Source organism: Acipenser ruthenus, chromosome 27 (assembly GCF_902713425.1).
Source record: "Acipenser ruthenus chromosome 27, fAciRut3.2 maternal haplotype, whole genome shotgun sequence".
NCBI classification, from domain to species: Eukaryota; Metazoa; Chordata; class Actinopteri; order Acipenseriformes; family Acipenseridae; genus Acipenser; species Acipenser ruthenus.
The window spans coordinates 4838313-4864579 of record NC_081215.1 but is presented as its reverse complement, the minus strand read 5'-3'; the positions used below and the strand labels follow the sequence as shown (position 1 = coordinate 4864579).

General features: G+C 42.1%; 1 protein-coding gene across 2 annotated transcripts; it reads left to right on the top strand.

Annotated features, from left to right (window-relative positions):
• Positions 1-693: 693 nt before the first annotated feature.
• LOC117432091 (anoctamin-7-like) lies at positions 694-26267 on the top strand. 2 transcript variants are annotated; one of them, XM_059002389.1, is made up of 23 exons: positions 694-1025; positions 3942-4050; positions 4215-4393; positions 4873-4980; positions 5210-5346; positions 6060-6117; positions 6253-6363; positions 6880-7045; positions 7700-7790; positions 9107-9203; positions 9325-9468; positions 15163-15300; positions 17293-17391; positions 17611-17713; positions 18122-18233; positions 18755-18809; positions 19526-19623; positions 21633-21769; positions 22068-22273; positions 22949-23091; positions 23658-23748; positions 23845-23979; positions 25099-26267. In XM_059002389.1, the coding sequence occupies exons 1-23, from the start codon at positions 912-914 to the stop codon at positions 25177-25179; spliced, it is 2712 nt and encodes a 903-aa protein (XP_058858372.1). In that variant the 5' UTR covers positions 694-911; the 3' UTR covers positions 25180-26267. The 2 variants fall into 2 exon arrangements, with proteins under 2 accessions (XP_058858372.1, XP_058858373.1); XM_059002390.1 differs by having other exon boundaries at positions 23845-24007.

Here is a 26267-nt window from a genome sequence, read left to right as displayed (position 1 = left end):
TACATGTTGTTCTATTTTGGTGGTATCTTTGTAAAAATCTTATTAGAGTGTTTTCAAAAAAGAAAAGGCGTGAAATGTGTTGTTTGTGTCAGGAAGTCAACATGTAAGAAAAGCCCCAAAAGTTGCATTTTAGACCCCCTAAAACTGCGATATGTGGCAATACAGAAAAAGAGATTCTCAGACCATTCCAAATGTATTCAGACATGAGGATGTTGTAACACATTTTAATAAGACATTCTCCCACCTGTAGAGCAATTTTTAATCTTGTGCATTAAGATCTACAAGTTTATCTTTGCATACAGTATCCGATGAAAGGAAGGGTTATACATGTGTACAAAACACTCAAAGTGATGCCACTAATGAGATCTGCTGGTTGCTTTTGCATTTAATTGATTTTTATTGTCTAAAAACAACCCGCGTGGATTATAGTTGGCTCTCGTTGAGATCTGAAATTGTTATGGACCTGGCTATACACAAGCCTTTCAGTATTTCAGTCAGGTGGCTATGAATTAGGAGAGGGCTGTGTTAAGGGATGGGGAAATGCACTGATCAGATATGCTGAAGAACAAAGCTTCCAATCATCTCCACTGTGCACTCTGCAGGTACCAGTATTCTAAGAATTACGGTAACTCACAATGTATTCCAACCACTCCCAGAGGAGAGTGCCTGCAATATGTATGCAGAGGGCTGGAATGAAGCATCAGCTTACTGCAGATACATACAGTCTCCCTCCCTCTCACCCACAAAAGCAAGGCAGTTTCTCTCTTAGCATCTCTTGATTTTCTTCTCTCCCGTTGACTGGAGCTGGCCTGCTCAGTACGGATTGTATTTCCCAGTGTGTGCTGGAGGGTTGGTTCTCTCTCAATGGACCGGGCAGTGCCAGATAGTTGAGGAAGACCATAATCAGGAAGATGTACTCGGAGGGGTTTGGTACGGACCGGGATCTGCTGCTGGACCTGGGCCCCGTCGATCAGCCAGACTGCTATGGCAGCATTGAGAATGGCAGCTTCATGGGTACCAGATATGTGAGTACCCCAATCTTAATTCCGTAACACTTCACTGTATATTTCAATGGAATTCCCTACATGTTTATCATGCAATACTGTCTATTGAAAACGCATTAATATAAACAACCTGTTTTTCTATGAACCACCACTTATTACTTATTAAGTCTGTTTAATTATCTTAACAAGTCCATCCTATTTACACTGGGCTGGGGTCGACAGACTATATCAGCCCAAGACTATAGAGATGAATAACCCATCAACCAGATTCTATAATCCTAATGAAATACTTCTAGCCTAAAAAAATCCCTGCTTTGGTGAAACAGGGAAACAGTGTGAGCATCCAGATGGTAAAATCAGACTCAAGGCAGCGAAAACTGCAGAGGCACCCATAGAAGATTTACTGACCGATTGGCACTTAATGTATCTTGGACTGCCTTACCAAAGGTAATATTAGGTACTCCATGATTACTACTAATTGTAAAACCAGCTCATAGAATAAACATATTCTACTTTCCTTTCTGTGTCTCCTTATATCAGTATCTATTGAGTCTAATGAATTGTCACCTGCCCGAACCAGCCAGTAAACTATAGAACTGGTTTTATTGAATGGCAGTGGATGAGAAAAACCCCTTGTCTCCAACAGCAATCGTATAGATAGAGGACCTTCCTGTGCTCCTTCGCCATACAAGCAAGGCTCACCAATTTGCACATGACTAATTATCTGTGATCTAAAAAGAGATATTATTTCAATTGCTTTAATGCTTAGATAAACAGCTGATGGTGCGGAATGAAAACTGTTCCAAGGGGTGTGATTCACACTTTATATAATACTGCTACAGGTCTCAGCAGGAGCACAGCTTTGTGGCAGACTGACAAGCAGTTAGCTTGGGCATGTGTGGAATGTAAACAAACTGAACTGGCAACAGGTCCTGCTTTCTGAGAGTGTGCACGGGATGCTTAACCGTGGGAGTCAGACATCAAGGAACTAGTGATATATTGTGCAAAACTGAAATATGGTCCACAGCAGCTTTATATGATCAAACAGCAGGCTCCTTGTTATTATTCAAAGCATTCCAATTGACAGTTATATTTCTTAGGTTTAACAGGATAAAGAAATCTGATATTCAAGGGGCTATCATTGATACCTACATTACAAACAAACAAACATCCCTGTGTTAATTGAATTTTGAAAATCAATAAAAAGTAGCTGCTGTAAAACGCTGTATTATATACAGAAATACTGGCATAGCAAATAGTCCTTAAAGGTGTGTTAACTAATGCTTTAAACAAAAACTTTTAGCATAACAACACTCTCACAAGTATAGACGTGCTCAAATTTGTCGGTACCCCCGCCACAAAAAACGAAGAATGCACAATTTTCTCTGAAATAACTTGAAACTGACAAAAGTAATTGGCATCCACCATTGTTTATTCCATATTTAATAGAAATCAGACTTTGCTTTTGATTTTTTATTCAACATAATATTGTAAATAATAAAACAAATGAAAATGGCATGGACAAAAATGATGGGACTGCTAACCTAATATTTTGTTGCACAACCTTTAGAGGCAATCACTGCAATCAAACGTTTTCTGTAGCTCTCAATGAGACTTCTGCACCTGTTAACAGGTAGTTTGGCCCACTCTTCCTGAGCAAACTACTCCAGCTGTCTCAGGTTTGATGGGTGCCTTCTCCAGACTGCAAGTTTCAGCTCTTTCCATAGATGTTCGATAGGATTCAGATCAGGACTCATAGAAGGCCACTTCAGAATAGTCCAATGTTTTGTTCTTATCCATTCTTGGGTGCTTTTAGCTGTGTGTTTTGGGTCATTATCCTGTTGGAGGACCCATGACCTGCGACTGAGACAGAGCTTTCTGACACTGGGCAGACATTTTTTCGTCTGTGAACATAGAGCTGATGTGACTTGCCAAAAAGCTCCAGAAGGATTGTGGCTTGTCAATATGCATTTTAGCAAATTCCAGTCTGGCTTTTTTATGTTTTTCTTTCAAAAGTGGAGTCCTCCTGGGTCTTCTTCCATGGAGCCCACTTTCGCTCAAAAAGCGACGGATGGTGCGATCAGAAACGGACGTACCTTCACCTTGGAGTTCAGCTTGTATCTCTTTGGCAGTTATCCTTGGTTCTTTTTCTACCATTTGCACTATCCTTCTGTTCACTCTGGGGTCGATTTTCCTCTTGCGGCCGCGCCCAGGGAGGTTGGCTACAGTTCCATGGACCTTAAACTTCTTAATAATATTTGCAACTGTTGTCACAGGAACATCAAGCTGCTTGGAGATGGTCTTGTAGCCTTTACCTTTACCATGCGTGTCTATTATTTTCTTTTTTTACAACTCTCTCCTTTGCTTTCTCTGGTCCATGCTCAGTGTGGTGCACACAATGATACCAAACAGCACAGTGACTACTTTTCTCCATTTAAATACGCTGAATGACTGATTACAAGATTGGAGACATGTGTGATACTAATTAAAGAAACTAATTAGTTTGAAATATCACTATAATCCAGTTATTTATTATCTTTTCTAAGGGGTACCAACAAATGTGTCCAGGCCATTTTAGAATATCTTTGTAGAATAAGCAATAATTCATCTCTTTTCACAGCTTCTTTGCTTTATTCTATGACATACCAAAGGCATGCAAGTATACATGATAAAATAGCTTTTAATTTCATCACTTTTCAGGAGGAATGAAGCATTATTTCAATGAGCTGTAAGGGTACCCACAAATTTGGGCACGTCTGTATCTTATAACGCGTTAACATGTTTCTAGATTGTATATAACTGCTTAGAAAGGATCCCTAAACTAATGTGTGAGGAGTGATTTGGTGGACATTTACTCTGAAAGTATTACATTCAATACTAATTTTGATCATTCAAAGTAATGCGTTCTGATTTAAAAATGATGTTGTTGTAATGCAGCTTGATGAAGATGATGATGAAGACCCCATTTACATCCACTGTGAAAGGGAGGGCACCCGATCCTCGGACCCCCATCGCAACTTCTTCAGGGACGGGAGAACCAAAATCGGTAAGAGTACCCCACTTCACCAGCCATGTCAGGGGGTCTTGTGTAAATCAGGAGTCACTACCAAGAATTAGGCTCTTCAGACCTTGTCCATTTAGAACATGAATTAATAATCCAGGAAAGTTACCATGTAACATTGATTTGATTTGCTCACGGGTCTTCTGCAGACTTTGTACTGGTGTGGGAGGTGCGGAACCACAGCCGCAGGAAGAGGAGAGCCAGGAGCCGCTACCAGGAACTGGGGAAGGAGGAACAGAAGAGCGCGGACAGCAAGGAGACCAAGCACAGCCGCTGGAGGGACAAGTTTGTGAGGAACCTGCAGAACACGGGGCTGCTGCTGGAAAAGGTGGGTCAGATAAACTCCCTCGGCTTCTACAGGGAGCGTGGTAGCCGTTGTATTGGGTATGGTCAAGAAATAAATGAATAGATTATAATGCTTGGAAATTAAGTGGTGATAGACTTAAGGCAGAGGAAAGGAGACACTTCTTCACACAGAGAGTGGTGAGTGTATAGAATGGGTTACCTAGTCATGCTGTTGAGGCAGAAACATTTGGATACTTTCAGACCCAACTTGACAATGTTCTGTGAAACTGGATGAGCTTAGATTGGCCAAATGGCCTCCTCTCGTTCGTAAACTTTCTTATGTTCTAAATAATGTGGATAAAGTTAACTTTGAAAGGTAGATAGCATCTTTTTTATTAAATGGCACAACGTCTGTGATTTTCATTTGGGATAAGAATAAGAAGTCCACAAAATCATAACACATTGCTGTTCTGTGCTTTCCTGTATGTCAATGTGCTTGCTGGTCTGTTCCCTCCCCACCAGGAGGAGACAGTGAGCGACAGGAAGACCATTCACTACCTAAAGTTGAGCGCTCCCTGGGACGTTCTGGTGTACTACGCAGAGGAGCTGTGCTTGAGAGCTCCCCTACAGGTCAGTAATGCTTGTGCTGTTTCTTCATTCTCATTTTGCAACATTAACATAACTTTTCTCCTTTCAAAAATAGCTCTTAATAGTTTTACCTTATCATCTATGATTGCTGTTAAGGATACACTGTGGAAATATCATTGCAAATTGAATTGTATTGTATTGCATTGCATTGCATTGCATTGCATTGTATTGTATTGCATTGCATTGTATTGTATTGTATTGCTACCTGCAGGCACAGCCGAACCCTGATCTGAACTCCTCAGACCAGTTCCTGAAGAATCTCTGGATCCCCAACATCATGTCCCAGTCTGTCCCCAAAAAGCCAGTTGATTACTACACTTGCGCCTTTCGCAAGTCCAAAATGGCAAAGTGAGTGCTTTCTGAACAATTGTGAAACTTTGTTGTCCTGTGTCCTGGTTAGTCATGGATGAATTTGGTTAGCACTATATCTTAATATTATTTTAATTTAACTGCAAATCCAGGCTTCTGATCCTGTACTTGTAATAATACCTGTATGTGTTACTGCGCGAACAGCTTTATATGGGCAGGTCATCCTTCAAAACGAGACTGGACTGTTAAAATGTGCTTTGAACCTGAGCCACTCTGTGTCCAGGTTTCACTCCTTGAAAACAAGTCATTCCTGATTGGAGAATGTGAGATGCTGCAGTATAATACCTGCTGTAGTTGTGTAGTGATTTGTTATCTAGGGATTTAACAGCTGTAACTTGACTGGAAATAGGAAATCGAACAAACTGCTTGAGTAAATATGCAAACACCCACACACAACACCAGGGATGGAAATAAGACTCCCATTGCATAGCAGTTTGATCCATTCCTGTCTTTACTATGAGTTTAATAAGACGCACCTGAGCTTGTTACCTATACACTGTGGCTAATCAAGTTTATATTAAAAGCTTGAATGGATGAAATTGCTATGCAATAGGAGTCTTGTTTCCATCCCTGCACAACACTAATTATATCAGGTTGACATCATGAACATCAGTGCAGAATGGGAGTGGTTTCTGTTACTGATGTTTGTGCCAGTGTCACCTCTGTGTGGATGCTTGTGTCCCTGTCTGCAGGTTTCTGGGTTGTGAAGATCACGACACCTATTTCACAAACACGCAGAGACACCGAATTGTAAGTACCATCACACTTGAATAAATACAAATTATAATTCAGTCTACTTTCATAAAATGAGCAAGGAGGTGGCAGTAGACAGGAGTCTATAACAGACAGAGCAGGCTTTTTTATTCTGGGGCTTGGCATTGGCAGGTATACGAGATTCTGGCCCGGACAGCTTATGGGAAACGCAAACGCGCTGAAATTGGGATTGACAGGCTACTGAACGAAGGAGCGTATTCAGCTGCCTTCCCACTTCATGAGGTAAGAACAACGCTCTCAGTTGTGTGACCTCCACAGAAAGGAGCGGGTCTATTCAATAGATTCAAATTGCTTAAATCAATAGAAGGAGGGGACTTTGATAGAACCAGCATCTCTAACAGTGTGTGTGAGCCTCACTTGTGTGTTGTTGTCTTTAAAAGTAAAAGGACAGATGTGGTCCTAATTTAGAATTAAAATGGGGGTCATATTTAGGTCCACCACTGTTAAAATCAAGAGACCCTGAGAGGTGTTATTCCAGTCTATTCAATCTTAAATAAAGAATGCATTATTTGTAGATATTGCAGGGATGGAAATAACAGTCCTGTTACATAGCAGTTACACCCATTTCAGGTTTTACTACGAGCTTGATTCGCTACAGTGTATATAGGTAACAAGCTCAAGTGTGTTCTATTAAACTCATATAAAATCCCTGTATTACCGTATATTACTGGAAATCGGCCAAACAGAAATTTAACAACTATGCATACAGTGAATTCTGTTCCTTCCTGGTTGTCTCAGGGCCCCTTCGAGATTTCAACGTTTGAGGTCGACCCGGAGCAGCTGAACTCTCGGCAGGTCATCTTCCAGTACTGGGGCCGCTGGTCCAAATGGTACAAGTACCAGCCGCTGGACCACATCCGCGAGTATTTTGGGGAGAAGATTGCTATCTACTTTGCCTGGCTTGGTGAGCAACCCTCTGAGGGCTGCCCTGCTTTTTAACATCATGGTTTACACAAGAGATCCGAACAACTTAACTTAACCTAGCTCTTTACACCAGGAAATAGAATCGAATCCCAGCTTCTATTAGATTATCTAAACTCCTGAACCGAATGCACTGTCATAGCAGATCTTAACTTGATTCTTTCCAGCTATGAGAAAGTTGATCACATTCTGGGGTGTGTATTCTTCCTTTGTTACATGTGATGGAGGAAAGGGTTCCAGGGTAGGTGTCCTGTCCATGCACAAGTCTTGTATACGCTTGTACAAATGTCCTTTTTAAATGATTTTTGACCAGCCAAAAAAAGAATTGTGCGATGTAAGAGATCAAGCAACCCCCCTTGATCAACTTGAGCTGGAATGAATTGCTATGTCATCAAAGCCTTCTTAGTAAATCCCATCAACTCTACCATTCTGGGAACCAGTTTAACCACTGGACCCCACTGATCCACCAAACCAACAAACAATAAAAACACTTTGTGGGTCACTAAGAATTCATGACCCCTTGTCATGCCATACACTATGCGTATTCCACACCTAATCCTTTTGTAATGGAGTTTGGGGGCCCTCTATTCTCTCCCAGCCTCTCCAGTCAATCCGTCTGTTTCTGGTTCATCCTCAGGTTTCTACACAGCCTGGCTCCTCCCTGCTGCTGTGATGGGCACCTTCGTCTTCATTTCTGGCATCATCTCCATGGGAACCAACACCCCTGCGTGAGTCCAGCATGTTTCCAATAGCAGATTCTTAGGAGGGAAGGGTATGGCAACGGAGTACTAACTGGATAGCCAATGAAAACGGTTTGCTAAACAAACCAGACCAATCGGTAGCCATTTGGACTGTGGTCCAATTGGAGGCCACCTGAACTAAGAGGTCACCTGCTTTTACCAGCCTGTCAACCCCAGAACTCATATTATTATTTTTTTAAATACAAGTGAACGACAGGTATGTTGAATAAGCTGTCTTAATCAGGTTTCACTTCATTTGTAAAGTAGCAATACATTTATCCCTTTTTATACTTGTTCTAACTTGGTCTTGGAGAGGAAATGTATTTTAAAAAGGTGTTAAGAACTGCACCACTACATCACAGGATCAGATAATCCAGTCTTGACTGATTGAAGACTCCTAATAGCCCTGTTTAACTGTCACCTCAGGCTAATTAGACTCCCCATTAACAGCGTGTCATTAAAACAAAGCTGGATAGCCAAAGTGCTGCAGCTTGTTTGTGGAATATTAGCAGCTGATAGTATTGTCTTTGCACTGCTCGGTTTCCATGGCAACTCGAACAGGTTCTCTCTGGGGTCCTTGACCTCTCTTAGTGGGGGTGGCTCAAGTTTCACACTCCGCAAATCCAAAGAAAGAGACGGAGTGGCAGGCAGGCAGCAGGTTATTAACCCTCACAGTCACAGCAATTAGTGCTATTGATTTGGAAATCAAGGCTGGAGCATTCTGTTTTTACAGACTGCTGAACAGAGGAGTGCATAGAATTACCATTTGGTGCTTTGCACCCCAGCCTCTCTTTTCAGCGCTACCAAAGCCATAGATGGGATGTTTGGTCATATTTTGGGATGGCATTCTGTTTATATAATTTAAAACTATAATACAGTAGACTCTCGCTAACCAGTAGGGACTAGAAACTAGTCAGATTATTGATTTGTTCGGAGTACTGCAGTACCGGTACTAAAACTGTTTGTTTTATATGTGCGTTTCATCAAAAATCAGTATTAGTCCTTTGAATAAAACATGCAATTAATTGTAAATGTTTTAACAGCCGCCATTGTTCAAACCAGTTTGTCTCTTTAGCACTTTAGTCTTTCGGTGACGTATTTCCGCGCTGCACAGTTTGGCCCCGTTGGGTATGAGATACGAAACTGTGCTGACTAAGGTGTAGCTAAGGTACAGCTGAATGTCAGTGGAAATGTTATCACTACACTCCAATCTGTGTCACTTCACTTCGAATAACTTCCCAAACATACTGTAACCTGGAATGATTGTTTTCCATAGCTTTCAATCCCTCTCCCTCTCTCCTCAGTGAGGAGATTTGCTCCAGTGGGGGGAGCTATCATATGTGCCCGCTCTGTGAAGCCTGCAGCACCTGGAACATCTCAGATATCTGCTCCATGGCCAAGGTAAGCAGGGCATTGTGGGACACAGGGTCCTCCCAGTGCTTCCCTTATCTCCGCGATGCTGTCTCTCTGGCTTGTTAAGGTGTGCTTACTCTGTAGCCTTCTACCACTCTCCTCTCTCTAGCTGGGGTACCTGTTTGATCACCCAGGGACCGTGTTCTTCAGTGTCTTCATGTCATTGTGGGCCGTGACGTTTCTGGAGTACTGGAAGAGGAAGAACGCCACGCTGGCTCACCACTGGGACTGCATGGACTTCCAGGAGGAAGAGGTAGGTCCTGCCCAGTAAAACCACACAGTGTTGTATGCCTCCCAGTCAGCTGGGGTGGAGTTTTAGGACCACAGAACTGCGCTATGAAAGCCATGAAGGCAGGAAACAAAATGGAAACCCTCATACATTTCTGCATTTTTTGAATTAATATATAGTGACACACTCAGCAAAGATCCATTCAGACATTCTGGTCTGTTTTCAAAATGTTTAAAATCCTAGTATTTACCCTGAGGCAAAATGTTCCAGCAGTCAACGGCCAGGAAGAGCTTCTTTATAAAGCTTTATAATCATTAATCAGAGAGCAGTACTTGTGGAAGTGCCTTTAATATTGCCAGTGCTGATCTCACACGCATTTAGTTCATTCATATTTGACTAACATTCTAAACAATCAAAGTGACAGCCTGGAACACTTGGAACAAGATCAGCTGTATTGGAGGCATCATGGTAATTCATAATTGAATAATAAGGGTTCCAACGGTGTGTAACCATATTAGTGTCTTGACATGCAACATGCACCTGATGATTGAGAGTAATCAACTTATTTAACCCCATGGATTTTATTTCGTGAGCCTCATTTAAACATGAATTGATTGATTATTCGCATATAACATTATCTCATTTAACCATTAATTGATCGATTGAGCTAATACCATCACATGTAGACTGTGTGGTCTAGTGGTTAAAGAAAAGGGCTTGTAACCATGAGGTCCCTGGTTCAAATCCCACCTCAGCCACCGACTCATTGTGTGACCCTGAGCAAGTCACTTAACCTCCTTGTGCTCTGTCTTTCGGGTGAGACGTAATTGTAAGTGACTCTGCAGCTGATGCATAGTTCACACACCCTAGTCTCTGTGGGGGACGGAGGGGGGTGATGCTGGGACGCCAGAATCACCGTCGAGCCCTCTTGAGGTGTCGTGGGCTAGTCGACGAAACACTGAGGATGGAAGGTGCCCACTTGAAAACCCCAGAGATGTACCCTACTTAGCTCAATCCAGACGGTTGTCATGCTGATGCGCTGGGGAGGCCGCACTTTGGTTGATCCCCGGAGCCAGCATCGCAGCCGTTGTGTGTGCTGATGCGCCAGGGAGGCAAAATAAGCTGATCCCTGGAGCCAGCATTACACTTCAGCCATTAACACCAGACAGAAGGATATCTACATCATCATATGGAAGGAAACGTAAATGGATGGAGACACATATGGATCACATTAGTTTACTGTAAAGCTACGTCTTAGTTGGTGCTTATCTTGGCGAGAGCCGAGTTCAAATCAGCATGAAGTTTTAACATCTACTCTCGTGTAATGGAAATCATGAAGATCTGGATACGTCCAGTGACTGCTGTGAATAGTGCAGCTGGCAACAAGGGAAAGACCTTGTGACAGCCTGGAGAGACAGCTGACAGGAGGAAAGAGACCCCATTGGGGCTGGTAAGGGTTAGCTACCCTTGTCGGCAGTATCCAGCTCTGTGTTTACAGGATGCTGGAGACACCCGCCCAAGGCTTCTAAGAAATTAAAGAGAAAAATACCCCTAGAGTCTGCGAGAGCGGGGGCGGAAGATGACTCAACGTTGGACAACACGGTTAACGACTTAGGAACGGAAACGGATATGAGTATGGAGAGTACTTCACAAAAGACTAGTTCAAGATCTGCAGTTAACAAAGACATGGAACTCCAGGTTTGTGTCTGCGGCTGGAGCAAGGCGACAACGGTCAGGGGTTTGAAGATTCATCAAGGGAGAATGAAATGCTTGAGGGAGAAGGGACAAGGGCCTCGCATTGATCAGTACTTCTTACGAAGTCAGTCAAGTCAGTCGAATGAAATCCAGCGACAGGAAGCAAACCACAGTTCGCAGGATATCAGCACCCCTGTCATAGATGTGAGGAGGACTTGCATGGACACAGTTAGTGATGAACCTAATGATCCTTGTGAACCCGGTCAGACAAACCAGCATAAGAGAGAAAAGAACCTCAACGGGCACAAGCCTGGAGTTAAATGGCCAAGAGCTTGTGAGAAAACTGCATGGGACACAGTAAACACAGATCTCTGCGTTGCATTGGAAAGATTAAGTGGAACAGTTGAAAAGAAGCTGGATAAATTTGGGGACATCATCTACGCATATGGAAGTGAGAGGTTTGGAGTTGAAAAAAGGAAGGAAAAAGTACAAACTATTCCTGGAAAGTCTAGACGGCAGCAAGAGATTGAACGCTTAGTTAGAGAAAGGAGACAGCTGAGGAACCAATGGAGAAGAGCAGAACAAAGTCAGAAGGAGGGACTCAATCTCTTACAAAGGGTCATAAAAGATAAGCTTGCAACATTGCGCAGAGCTGAGCGCCTACGGAAACGCTACAAAAAGAAGGAGCGTGCGAGAGCTAACTTTTATAAAGACCCATTCAAATTTGTAAAGAAGTTATTCACCAGTGAGAAGAATGGCACACTAAAAGCATCTAAGGTTGAGCTGGAGAGATATTTGGAGGAAACACATACAGATTCAAAAAGGCAGGAGCCTATGTCAATTCCGTCAGACATCCCACCTATCAATCCACCAGAATACCAAATGGAGGACTGTGCACCTAAGTGGAAAGAAATAGAGCAAGCTGTGAAAAAAGCAAGGGCTTCATCATCTCCAGGGCCTAATGGAGTTCCGTACAGAGTGTACAAGAGTGCTTCAGGAGTTCTACGAATTCTGTGGAAATTGATGAAAGTGGCATGGGAAAAACAGGTTGTACCAAGAGCATGGCGCCGAGCAGGTGGAGTCTTTATACCTAAAGAAAGAGATTCTACAAGCATCAGTCAGTTTCGTCCCATTTCCCTATTAAACGTAGAAGGCAAGATTTTCTTCAGCATTATTGCTCAGAGATTGTCAGCTTACCTATTAAAGAACTGCTTCATTGACACTTCAATACAAAAAGCGGGCATTCCAGGTTTCCCAGGTTGCTTAGAACACATCAATGTGATCTGGCAACAAATTCAATCAGCTAAAAAGGAGAGGAAGGAGCTCCATGTGACATTCCTGGATTTGGCTAATGCATATGGTTCAGTGCCACATGAACTACTTTGGGCAGCATTTGATTTTTTCAGTGTACCGATGACAATAACAAATTTAGTGAAAGCCTATTTTGGAGATTTGCAATTCAGTTTTTCAACTTCAGAATTCAGCACTACATGGCAATGCCTAGAGGTTGGAATAATGGCAGGATGCACCATTTCTCCACTGGCTTTTACCATGGCAATGGAAGTAATCATTAGGGCATCAAAATGGGTAGTAGGAGGAGAGCGCTTGGCTTCTGGAATGCGACTACCACCAATTCGAGCATACATGGATGACATGACAACCATGACTACAACAGTAGCCTGCACTAATCGATTATTGGGCAAGTTAACCAATAACATTGAATGGGCACGAATGCAATTCAAGCCCACTAAATCAAGGAGCATCTCTATAATTAAAGGCAAAGTAGTAGATAAAACATTCTTCATTAATGGTGAGGCAATACCAACAGTGTCTGAGAAGCCAGTGAAGAGTCTTGGGAGATGGTACGACGGGGATCTAAAGGACACAGTTCGTGTGGGAGAAGTTAGACAACAAGCAGTGGAAGGGTTGAAGAGCATAGACAGCTGCGCTCTACCAGGTAAACTAAAACTCTGGTGCTTTCAGTTTGGTCTACTGCCGAGGTTGCTGTGGCCACTGACTGTGTACGAGGTTTCTTTGACAACAGTAGAGAAGCTGGAAGCTTTAATCAGTTCATACATCAGGAAATGGTTGGGAGTTCCACGCTGCCTCAGCAGAGTGGGACTTTATGGTAAAGGAATACTGCAGCTACCAGTCTCTGCTCTAACCGAGGAGTTTAAGTGCGCCAAGGTCAGACTGGAAATGACTTTAGTAGAGTCACGTGATAAATGCGTAAGGGAGGCAGCACCTGTGTTGAAAACTGGAAGAAAGTGGGCAGCAAAGAAAGCTGTGGAAGATGCAAAGGCTGCCCTTCGAATTGGTGATATCATGGGGCAAGTTCAGCATGGAAGAGGGGGTCTTGGTTTCAGTTCAACTCCTCCTACATGGCACAAGGCGGCCCCAGCTCAAAGGAGGAAGCTGGTAGTCAACGAGGTGCAAAAGCAGGAGGAGAGGATGAGGTGTATAAAGGCCATTTCCCAGGCCAAGCAGGGAGAATGGATGAGATGGGAGAGTGTGGAACAACGCAAGATTGGCTGGAAAGACCTATGGTCAATGGAACAGAGCAGGATCAGTTTCCTCATCAGGTCAACATATGATGTTCTCCCATCACCACAGAACCTAAACCTCTGGGTAGGAGAGGATCCCTCATGTCCTTTGTGTTCATCACCTGCAACATTAAGGCACATTTTGACAGGATGTAAGGTGGCTCTTAGCCAAGGACGGTTTACTTGGCGCCATGACCAGGTGCTGCGATGTTTGGCCTTAGCATTGGAAGACAAGCGTAACATGACCAATAAGTTGTCACCTGTTCCATCAAAACATTACACACAAAAGACAACATTCCTCCGCCCAGGAGAGCAACCACCAAGAAAAGGTGTTAAAACCAATTCTCGCCCAGGACAACTGGAAGCTGCTAGAGACTGGAAAATGCTAGCAGATGTTGGTCAACGGCTTATTTTTCCACCTGAGATTGCCACCACTAACCTTCGACCAGATATTGTCTTGTGGTCTGGATCAGCACGCCTTGTTCACCTGGTAGAGTTAACAGTGCCATGGGAGGATGCTGTAGATGAGGCATATGAGAGGAAGAAACTGCGGTATGCTCAACTAGCCACTGAAGCGGAACAGCGAGGATGGAGAGTTCGGGTTTACCCAGTGGAAGTGGGTTGTCGAGGATTTGTGGCACACTCTACAACCCGGTTTCTCAGAGACGTCGGATTCAGTGGCCAAGAGTTGCGTCGCACAGTGAAGAACTTATCTGAAGCAGCAGAAAGGAGCAGCAACTGGCTGTGGTTGAGACGGAAAGATTCTGGCTGGGGACAGGTAAGTAAGCTGGGCTGAGTTGAGTGGGGGACGGAGGGGGGTGATGCTGGGACGCCAGAATCACCGTCGAGCCCTCTTGAGGTGTCGTGGGCTAGTCGACGAAACACTGAGGATGGAAGGTGCCCACTTGAAAACCCCAGAGATGTACCCTACTTAGCTCAATCCAGACGGTTGTCATGCTGATGCGCTGGGGAGGCCGCACTTTGGTTGATCCCCGGAGCCAGCATCGCAGCCGTTGTGTGTGCTGATGCGCCAGGGAGGCAAAATAAGCTGATCCCTGGAGCCAGCATTACACTTCAGCCATTAACACCAGACAGAAGGATATCTACATCATCATATGGAAGGAAACGTAAATGGATGGAGACACATATGGATCACATTAGTTTACTGTAAAGCTACGTCTTAGTTGGTGCTTATCTTGGCGAGAGCCGAGTTCAAATCAGCATGAAGTTTTAACATCTACTCTCGTGTAATGGAAATCTGTAAGTCGCCTTGGATAAAGGCGTCTGCTAAATAAACAAATAATAATAATATTGCTCTTTTTTGTGTTCTGGTTGGATTGATTGTTTTTTATTATTACTGTCCCAGTCTGATGCCCAATTAATGGGTTGCTGCTGGCACTGTGTTGTCCTACAGCAGTGTGAAAGACAAGGCAGGGGCTTAGTGCTCGGGCTCTCACTTCCTGTCTCCGCTCTCGTTCAGGAGCGCCCTCGTCCCGAGTTTGCTGCGATGGCGCCGACGATGGAACAGAACCCCGTGACTGGAGTGAAGGAGCCCTACTTCCCAGAGAAAGCCCGGCTATCCCGCATGTTCACCGGGTCCATGGTCATCGTTGTCATGGTGAGACTCGGTCCCCCACAAAAAAGAAACGCTTCGACAGGAAGTCTTCGTAAACATTGTACTATAACACGAAAGACGCTGACACTGTATCTGTATAAGAATGAGCGGTTAATTCTGCAGACCAGTGTGCAGGTCCAGGAAAGATAACTCAAAACAGCAGACCAGTAAACTAATCTAATATACTTGTATATATGTATGCATAAGCTACACCCATTTATTTTCAGTTCAAGACACTCAGACTATTTAGTTACTTACCCTATGGCTGTCTTATGCTGAAGGAGTTTTTATATGAATTAGTCATATGTTTATCTCTTAAATTTCTATTTTTTTGTTTCAACTAAACTAACTAGAGAACCTCTCCTTTTATATTATTATTAATAATAATAATAATAATAATAATAATAATAATAATAATAATAATACTACTACTACTACTACTACTACTACTAATAACACCGTGTAACAATTTTTTTTTTTTTTTTTGGTTCCTGGGTAGTAAGTGTTATTTTTTAATTGCTTATGCCTCAAAAGTATAGAAAATGGCTATTATTCCCCACAAACTTTGCTTTTGTGACCAGGACAGTGATATTTTGAAATTTACCTATTTTCCAGAACATTCCAGATAGATTCAGTGCTGAGTAAACTTCTAGAACTTTCTAGAACTTTCCAGTAATATAAATAATAGTATAAATACAGGGGCCTTAAGCCCACCAGTTCAGTTTAGTTCCAGCTGCCTAAGTGGATACATATCTGCATTTTTCTGAGATGGCATCAAGAGGCTGCTGGACGCCTTGAAGTATGATGAGTACGGCTGGGAGGTCATAGGAGACTTCAAAATGGTGGCATTCCTGATGGGTCTCCAAGGCGGTTTTACCAAGGTTCCCTGCTATCTTTGCCTTTGGGATAGCAGGGACACCAAGGCGCACTACCACAGGCGGGACTGGCCACAGCGGACCGAGATCTCTGTGGGGAGGAACAATGTCAAGTGGGAGCCACTGGTGGACCCCCGGAAGGTGCTGATGCCACCACTGCACATCAAATTGGGCCTTATGAAACAATTTGTCAGAGCTCTAGATAAGGAGTCGGCAGCCTTCAAGTACCTTCAAGACTTCTTCCCTAAGCTGTCTGAGGCAAAGGTCAAAGCCGGTGTCTTCGTCGGACCACAGATAAAGAAGATCCTGGAGTGCAATGAATTCCCCAAGAAGCTCACTAGTAAGGAGAAAGCGGCTTGGAACAGCTTTGTCGCAGTGGTTCGGGGCTTCCTGGGCAATCACAAGGCTGAAAACTATGTGGAGCTGGTTGGTGAAGAACTACGGCACAATGGGCTGTAGGATGTCCCTCAAAGTCCATATCCTTGATGCTCATCTTGATAAATTCAAGGAGAACATGGGAGCGTACTCGGAGGAGCAAGGCGAGCGCTTCCACCAGGATATACTGGACTTTGAACGCCGCTACCAAGGACAGTATAACGAGAACATGATGGGAGACTACATTTGGGGGCTGATTCGTGAAAGTGATTTACAGTATAATCGTAAATCTCGAAAAACTACTCACTTCTAAATCTTTTGTAGTCATTTTTGTATTACTTTAGTATAAATACATGTTAATTTGGATTCATATGTTGTTTTTTTCTGACTTTATGTGAACGAAAAGACACAAATTCGCCCGTTTTCTCATTGGAAATAGGTAAATTTCAAAATATCACTGTCCTGGTCACAAAGCAAAGTTTGTGGGGAATAATAGCCATTTTCTATACTTTTGATGCATAAGCAATTAGGAAATAACACTTACTACCCAGGAACAAAAATTGTGTTACATAGTGTAATAATAATAATAATAACGTTATTTTTCTATATTTAAGATAAATTCATTTTAAATCTTCAGTGTTGTCAGCCCCTCCTCTTTCCCAGGTAGGATACTGTTGGTGCCTCGGGTGGTTAGAATGAGATTGCTTTGTCCTATTCGCTGTCCCTCTGTGCCCCTCTCTCTCAGCTCTGCGTGGTTATGATATTCCTGGTGACTGTAATCATGTATCGGGGGATCGTCAGTATGATGATGTATCACACGGAAAGCATCGTCCTCCGCACACAGGTAAAGAAACATTGCAATGCAAAGGCACCTCCCACAAACTATTCTGGAGACTTGGGCCAGATGTATAAAGGCTTTTGCACCACAATGCAATCAGGACATAACTGCTAACAAGATAGATAAACTTTGAAATTATTTTGGGGCTTGAAATGAACGTTGGTTTTCTAGTTTCTTGTATATTTTTGTCCGGGTGATTGCGATGTGTCTGCGTTTTCCCTGCAGGCTGGGAACATTGCTAACATCTCCAGCAGCATGGTGAACCTGGCTCTGATCCTGCTTATGGGCCAGGTCTACACTGCACTGGCAGAGCAGCTAACCAAGTGGGGTAAGGGCTCTTCACTGCTTCAGCAACAAGACACAGCACAGCCAGCACTGGAGTCCAGTAACAACCTCCACCTCGTCTCATTCAATACAGTGTAGCCGTGGCAAGGAAATTCAATCTGATGTCTCGTTAGCCTGAGGTACCTGAAGGAGACTTCATAATCAAAAAGCAATGTCTTTATTAAACACACAGGAGGAAAACTAGGGAAGGAACTGCTTTTCCCAAACAAACAAATACTAAACAAGCTGATTTGCATCTTCATTGGAATGTAACAGAATTGCAGGTGTTATTGACCAGTTTGGCTTAATATTCACCAGACCGGTCCATAACTGAGCAATATTATAACTCATGCATTACTGACTAGAAAACTGACTGTCTGTCTATTTATCTTTCTGTCTGTCTGTCTCTCAGAGATGCACCGCACCCAGACTCAGTACGAAGACGCCTTCACTTTCAAAGTGTTTGTGTTCCAGTTTGTCAATTTCTATTCTTCTCCTTTCTATGTGGCGTTCTTCAAAGGCAGGTAAGAGCTTCTGGGAAACTCTCAGTACATGTAGTGGAGATATTTCTGCAGCGCAGCTCAGCTTCAGACGATTTTCAGGGAGATCCCGTCCACATTGAGTTGGGGAATTAAAGCAACAATGAGCAGATAATAAGCACTCAATTATATAGGTAACATTTACAAGAAACAACGTCATATAGACAAACATGTAGGCTAATCATCAGTGTGTTTTCTTTAACCTGTATTGACATTTCATCAGGATTCTAGGGTCAAAGGTGAAATCCATTTTGTTTAAAAATCAATTTCCTAGATTTTATTTGCTTATTTTCACTGCTGCTCATCTTGTTCAGTATATATTGACTTCATACAGATTTGTTTAAAATGTGGTATTGCAGATTTCCCATGACTTCAATCAGAAATTCTGAAGCTGTTAAACGGAATCAGATTGACAGTCGTTTTGACAGATGCCTTCATCAGTGTTATGTCATGACACAGGTGAAGGCACTTGCAGTTTAAAATCTCCTGTTTCTCCTCCTCTGCAGGTTTGTTGGGTATCCCGGGCATTACGGCAAGCTGTTTGGAATGCGGAATGAAGATGTAAGTAAACTCACAGATTGTTCATGGCTGTGATCTCGATGCTTGTAAATAGACAGGCAGACATAGAGAGAACTTCAATCTCCAGTGCTGTCGGTCTCTCACCTTTGCACTCACCTGAGTTCTAACTGCCTGTGGACAGACATAAGCCAGACAATTAGGTCTTCAGTGCTGCAGGAGTCGGTTTCAAAAACATTTTCAATATTAGCATTGTACTATTTATATGTCATATTGATGTGCTTTCTGTAATTAATATACTTCATAAAGTACAAAAGTGTCAAAAACAACAAGATGGAGAATACTTGACTCTTCACAGTATTGAACAAAAAACTCATGAAATATATACAGTATATAAATATAAAGCTTATTGTGGTACTGTAGACATCTGTTCGAAATCCCCTTATTAGCGGAACATATATTCCCTTACGAAAGCTCACCAAAGTATATGTATACTTTTGTTGCTTTTACTGTTTTATCTGATTTATTCTCTTGTTTGTACAGTGCTTAGCTTTCATATATATATATATATATATATATATATATATATATATATATATATATGCAATTGTGAAACACCAACGTGCAGCAAAGCTTAGTAAAAATAGGATTGCATAGTGAATATATATATATATATATATATATATATATATATATATATATATATATATATATATATAATATTGATGTTGTGCCCTGACTCTGTGTGCTGGTTTTGACAGTGCGGTCCCGGCGGGTGTCTAATTGAACTGGCTGAGCAACTCTTCATCATCATGGTTGGGAAGCAAATCATCAACAACATCCAGGAGTTTGTTGTTCCGTGAGTGCGGTACTGAAATACACGAGCATCTCAAACGACCTTCAAGTGCTGCACTGCAGCAGCAGCACAGAGGACACGGCTCTTTGCTAAGGGGCAGGTGCATCGGAAGCACGAGTACAGCAGTTGTTTTGCATCTCCTGTTTGATTTTATCTGTACCACAGTCTCTTAGCAGCTACTGCAGTACACAATATAAATAAGGCAAGCTGTCAGTATCGAGCTGAGCTAATGCTTTTTTTTAAAGGGAGCAGTAGAAATGTTTCACTACAGAACAGAGCTATGAATTGGGTAACGTTATTTGAATCCTACACCATGTAGCATTCATAACCTTCTTAAAGGCTTCATAACTCTGTGCATAATCGTTCATTATCACTATGAACACTGACAGGTCTCAATAGTTACAGGAGAAGTGTTACTGGCTAGGCATCACAGACACATGAAATGCTGAATATTCAATTGCACTACATTGGTTTGCAGCATACGTTATGACTGCATGTTATTAATAATATATATCTGTGACAGTTCAACACAAATATATTTTTCTCCAGTGGAATTAAAAACATTGAAAAAGGCAGAGGGAGTGTGAAAGAAAGCAATTCATCATGTTTTCAATAAAAAATAACCAATAAACCAACAGCATGCATGTAAAATAACCAATAAAAGCAACAATATAATATACTCCAGTGGCCAGGAAGGGAGGTTGTAGGAATGTTATTCCGATGAGAAGAAAGCTGTCAGGTTCTCCCGCTGCAGATCCTTATTAATATATATTTCATGGCCTCACAGACAGAGCAGTAAGAGACAGTAATTATACAAGTGGGGAGCGTGAAGTCTGGCAGGCAGCCAGGTGCTCTGAGCTTGTTATTAAACTGCTTCTTTGTGCTCTGAAATGGATGTCTCTACCTAATCTCTCAAGGCTTGGTTTGATTCCACTTTACTCTTACATATGTTGGCAGTGGAAGCCTCACTGAACCCCCCTCCTCTAATTCAGCAGTGGTTCATCCCTAAGTAAAGCTCACCTGTGATTCTCTGCCTATCTGCCAAGGCAAGATTTTAACTCCATGTTACCCTGGATATCACGTCTTACAGCTCCCAGTAATCCAAGTTTATCATTTTTACAGTACAGTTTGCACCAAAATTAATTAAAAAAGAAATGTAGTATAATGTATTTATATATATTTAATTAACCTCCTGAGTTTTGTTTAGTTTTGTAAAGGTTTATTTTCACTTAACCAAAAACAATTGAAGACCTTGCTTGATGAGTCTGTCCCAAACTCAGAAATGACTGTATATAATACAATATTATTCTGAAAGTAGAAATAATTTATATATAATAGTACACATCCGCATGTTTATTTATTGACATTATTCTGTATTTTTTTTCTTGCACCAGCTTGTATTGGTTGGATGTACAGTAGAACACCTTGAAGTCTCACTCGATTGGTCCAATAGTGGTAAACAACACAATACAGTAGAACCACAGAGTTACGAAAACCAAATGCAAAATCACTACCAACAAATGTATCCAGAGAGGTGAGGCAGATTTCAAAGCAAGTACAGCCAATTTTACGAGGAACATTTTAGCTTTAAACAAAGCCAAAGGAGGGTGAAGGACTGAGCAAGTTTCACAAATGCATTTGTTTAAAAACAAGCACTGTGTTAATCCTGCCCATTTAAATCTGTATTTTTGCTACAGTCACCATTTCAACAGTAACTTAAAGGTAGCCTTTTTCCATTTATAGAACTATTTTAAAGACTTTAAAACCATAACAATATTGCATTACTTGTGCTGTATCTTTGTATTATTTGCCAGATGTAGACAGCAGGTGCCCACATTTATTAAAACCATTTTCAGAGTTACGAATGACCTCCATTCCCAAGGTGTTCGGAACTCTGAGGTTCTGCTGTGCCAAGAACCAAGTAATGTTCAGTTTGGTAATGGGCTCCCCTGTGCTGTTGGAGACTCATTCTACTCGCCCCTGCCTTTGTTTGATTGCTGTGTTCCCCTCAGGAAGGTGAAAGCCTGGCTGCAGAAGCGTCAGATCAGAGCCGTGCGAGGGTCTCGGATCTCTCAGGAACCCAAGCGCTGGGAGGAGGACTACGAGCTGATCGAGTGTGAGGGGCTCTTCGAGGAGTATCTGGAGATGGGTGAGAGAGACAGACCAGCGCTGGCACTTATCAGAGGCTTCTCAGAGTCAACAGCAGTTCTGCACTCTTCTGTGTTTAATCTATATATAGGATTAGGATGTTCTGTTACATCGGACAATCAGAATTTGTTCCTCTTTGCTTCAAGACGTTTCATACCAAACCCTGTAGTTGAAATGGAGAGAGATTTATACATTTCTCACTTTAATTCCCCTAATCTTAAACTGAAGTTCAAGTGTGAAGTTCTCATGCTTTATGGAATTGAGCTCATTGTCTAACGCTGTCCCCGCCTTCCCCCCAGTCCTCCAGTTTGGGTTCATCACCATCTTTGTGGCAGCGTTCCCCTTGGCTCCGCTCTTCGCTCTGCTCAATAACTGGGTGGAGATCCGCCTGGATGCTCAAAAGTTTGTCTGTGAGTACCGTCGTCCTGTGGCGGAGCGAGCCCAAGATATCGGGGTGTGGTTCAACATCCTGGAGGCCTTGTCCCACCTCTCTGTCATTGTCAATGTGAGTGTCCATATTTATAAATACAAATCTAGTCCAGGGGCTCCACCAGTCCATTCCAATCCGAGATCTCTGTCCTTAATTATTTAATAGAACAGGCCAAAGCCTTGTGAACTGTATTGAAAGAAACCCAGTTGATTTTAAACATCATTTTTCATAGGTTTTATTATACAGTTAATCTAATCACTTTATTACGAAGATAAATACAAATGGGGATCGGGATGCCAAGTGTGAAGTCTATAATTATCAGCTGATTTCATAGACCCTGATTAGCATCAATCGTGGACCACCTAATATTAATGTAGGTACGGCCCAAGATTACTGCTCATTGAGATCTGTGGAACTCGCCATAGAAGTTATAAACTTATTAAGACCTTGACGATATCGAACTAAGTTACTTTTTCAGTATTTCTAGTTTTCTCATAGTTGAGTGTTGAAAGAGGATTGTTATCCATGTTTGCCTTGATTTACTCCAGCATTTAATTAATGAAGGAATTTCTTACTGGATGGATAACTGGCTGGATTATGTATAAGTCTGTTCAGAGCAGACTCAGTAGGGTCCTAATTCATATGATGACTGACCCCTGATCAATTCATTGTCTCAACAATGTTATGAAAACCGTGGGCATGTCATGTGGATTTCCCCACCCTGAATAGATCTGCATTGTTCTGCCACAGGCTTTTCTGATTGCCTTCACCTCCGACTTCCTGCCGCGACTCCTCTACCAGTACAAGTTTGACAGCAACCTGCACGGCTACGTCAACTTCACCCTGGCCCACGCTCCACCCAGCTACATGGATGGCAACCACACTCAGTGCAGGTGCCCTCTAACTCCAATCTTCTTCAGGGAAAGACAGGCAGGCTTTCAATACAATACGCTGTGTATTCCCTCTGCAATAATTAGAGAGGAAAATGACCTTAATGAAAAATCTGCTCATAATCAAGAGAGGTGTTTTCATTGTCTCTAAATTGAAAGGGACTGACAGCAAGTTGTCCTTATACAGAGTAAGTCAAACGAGGGAGTCCTAATGCACTGTAGTAGAACATTGCAGCCCTGAGCAATAATACAAGAATCGAGAAAAAAAAAAATCTGTTGTCTTCTTAATAACTGGATTAATGCCGCTGGCAATCAAATTCCATATTTTATGTGCATTGTAATAATGTATTTTTATATAAGCTGTGCTGAGTTGTTTGTACATGTGTTTTGAATAGTTGATGGCAAACCAAGGGTGTCAAGTTTAAAGCCGCTAAATAGTGCACCATTTCCAAATATACTACAGTTGTGGTGTATTCGCATTCTTAGATCCAGTTTTAAAATTAAACTCTGTTCTTTTTTTAAAGTCGAATTAGTAGTACCAAACACACTCCTCTATCATTTCTCATCAGATACAAGTCGTTCCGAGATGACAGTGGGAACTACACCCTCTTCTACTGGGAACTGCTGGCGGTGCGCCTGGGTTTCATCATTGCCTTTGAGGTATGGGGGCGTTCTACTTTGACCATATTTGCTGTGGAGGTTTCTTGGCCTCCACAACCCCCCTTTGATATAACGTCCATGGCTTCCCTCCCCCAGCACGTGGTGTTTCTCATCCTACGTGCCATCGACTGGATAGTGCCGGACGTCCCAGAGTCCCTGGCACTCAAGATCAAGCGGGAGCGCTACCTGGCCAAGCAGGCCCTGGCCGACAACGAGGACGTTGTCCTGAGGGTGAGTCAAGGATCAGCCTCCACCCCAGGTCAGTGCAGCACAGTGTCACACGTCTGTCTGCTGTGTCTCTCGTCCCGCATCAGCAACAGTTACCAGAACGAGATTGCTTATTCTTACTGCCAAAGAAATGAATGACCAGGAGAAAATGTGCTATTCAGTATTCTATTTATTGCAGGGGCGTTGTATGACTAAGGAAATACAAAGCCTGGGATGTAATTTGAAGCAAGCTTTTGAAAATGAAAATGCGGTGTGTACTGTAGGTGGTTAGAAGCTGAGGGTTTTATTTATGTTTTTATTTATTGGACAAAGAAGAACATTTTTCAAGATGGTCTTGGTATTTTCAGAGATGTGCTTAGCTGATCAGCATTCGGAGCTGTGCAGCTAACTTATTAACTGCACAAGCAGCTACACCAACAAGCAAAGCATTACAGTAATCAAGACGAGAGGAAATAAAAGCATTAATCAAAACCTCAACACCAATGCAAATATCAAACTAACGCAATAAAGCTAAGAATGCAGTTCCCTGCTGAGCTGGAGTGACTGTTGCTCATGCGCACGGGTGTGGTTTCTGGTACCAGTCCGTGTGTCTCTGTGTGTATCTGTCTGTGTGCTGACTGTCTTTGTTCTGTATTGTTTGTCAGTAACAGACAGGGCTCTGTACGGGATGGCAGGTGAGTACAATCCCATCACGGATCATATGATCGACTACAATAATCTGATAAGTAGCTGGAAGTTTGCTGCAATCAGATTATTAACAGAGTAGATGAAATAAAGTTCCACATAGACATATTATTCAGATGCAGATGCAATTTAATTAAGTTGTTTCTACTAATGTTTTAATGAATATTAATACGCTGTGGACACTTTAAATTGTAGATACAACTGATCGCTAACGAATGTGGTTGCAAGGGAGTCTATTGTTTTTCCTTGTATAATTATTAGTTTATTTTGAGCTAGGTGAAACATTTCTAAATCCCATATTAACCCTGTTACTGATTGACATGTTGTGATGTGGTGAACAGCATGCTGTGATTTGAATAGCTGTGTATGAACTGTAGGTTTAAAAGAGCTGTATTCTCAAGTGAATTTTTATTTACCTCCCCCTCCTCCCCCTAAAAGCAAGCGACCTTTCTCCAAGCAGCATGTGCTAGTGGGGCGGACCAGGAAGTGGAGGAAATGGAACTGGAAGAGGATATTTGATTGGCCAGAGTTACTCACATGACCTGCCGTTCTTTGAATAGGAAGACTGTCTGGGAGGACTGGAAAAAAAAGGGGAATAAACTGCTACCATTCGCCATCATGCAGCTGCTCATTTGTGTTGTTCTTTTTCCTGATTGGCTGCACTGTTTCTGGGTAGATCGTGAAGCAGAAGGGACTCAAGAATCTAAATACCAAGCCCAAAGTTACTGTAATATATAGTATGAAACGTCCTCAGTTTGTATCACTACATTATTTTATATTTTTAGATCAATCAAAAGTGGGCGCCTAATAAAATGACATCCCTACCTGCATTGGACTGTCAGAAAGTATATTTTATTAATAAACTCATGAATTACTGTTGCTTATATGCACAGCCGGCTTTATCATTGTAGAGTTTTCTTAAAATAAAAGGGTTGACGTGGAGGTTCTAACACAATTGCTGGAAACAATACCACTGATTTCTTTAAGGGTTTATTCTGGCAGCTCAGGGACTTCAGTAACTTATCTAGACTTTAGTACCTTTACTTTTTGTACTTGCACGTACAGCAGAACAAGATGTGCTCTGCTTGAAGTAAGAAAGCTTTTGCATGTGTGGGACTCTGTAAGGTTTGCGCCAAGCCCTCTCAAATCAAGAAGAAGCTTCAGGAAAGCCAGTGTCTGTTCTGGCTGTTACTTCAAAGCGACAGCTAAAATATACTCCAAGGCTGAATAATGGTTTTCTGTGACAGGCAAAGATCAATTGCTTCATATATATATATATATATATATATATATATATATATATATATATATATATATATATATATCGGCTGTGGGCCTTGAGTGGTGTGGCCACTTCATTCTTCATGCAACATTCAGAACATCTCAAAGGTTTACTTTGGCAGTGCTTGGTAAAGCTCAGAGTATAACCATTTTAATTTGCAATACAGCAATTAGATTCTTTAGAATCTATTCAAATGTATTTTAAATGTCATGCTTACAGTTAACTGGACAGTAGTACATATTCTGGATATATACAATGCTACCATAATATTAAAAAGTAAGTAGCGGTGTTCAGAGAAAATATAGCTTTATACGTCCCCATGTGT

Bases quoted from the DNA above. Each gene is read 5' to 3' on its own strand.
- LOC117432091 (XM_059002389.1), top strand. From the start codon at position 912: ATGTACTCGGAGGGGTTTGGTACGGACCGGGATCTGCTGCTGGACCTG. The intron at 6,364-6,879 runs GTAAGAACAACG...TGGTTGTCTCAG, and splicing joins CTGCCTTCCCACTTCATGAG to GGCCCCTTCGAGATTTCAAC. The intron at 18,234-18,754 runs GTAAGAGCTTCT...CCTCCTCTGCAG, and splicing joins GTGGCGTTCTTCAAAGGCAG to GTTTGTTGGGTATCCCGGGC.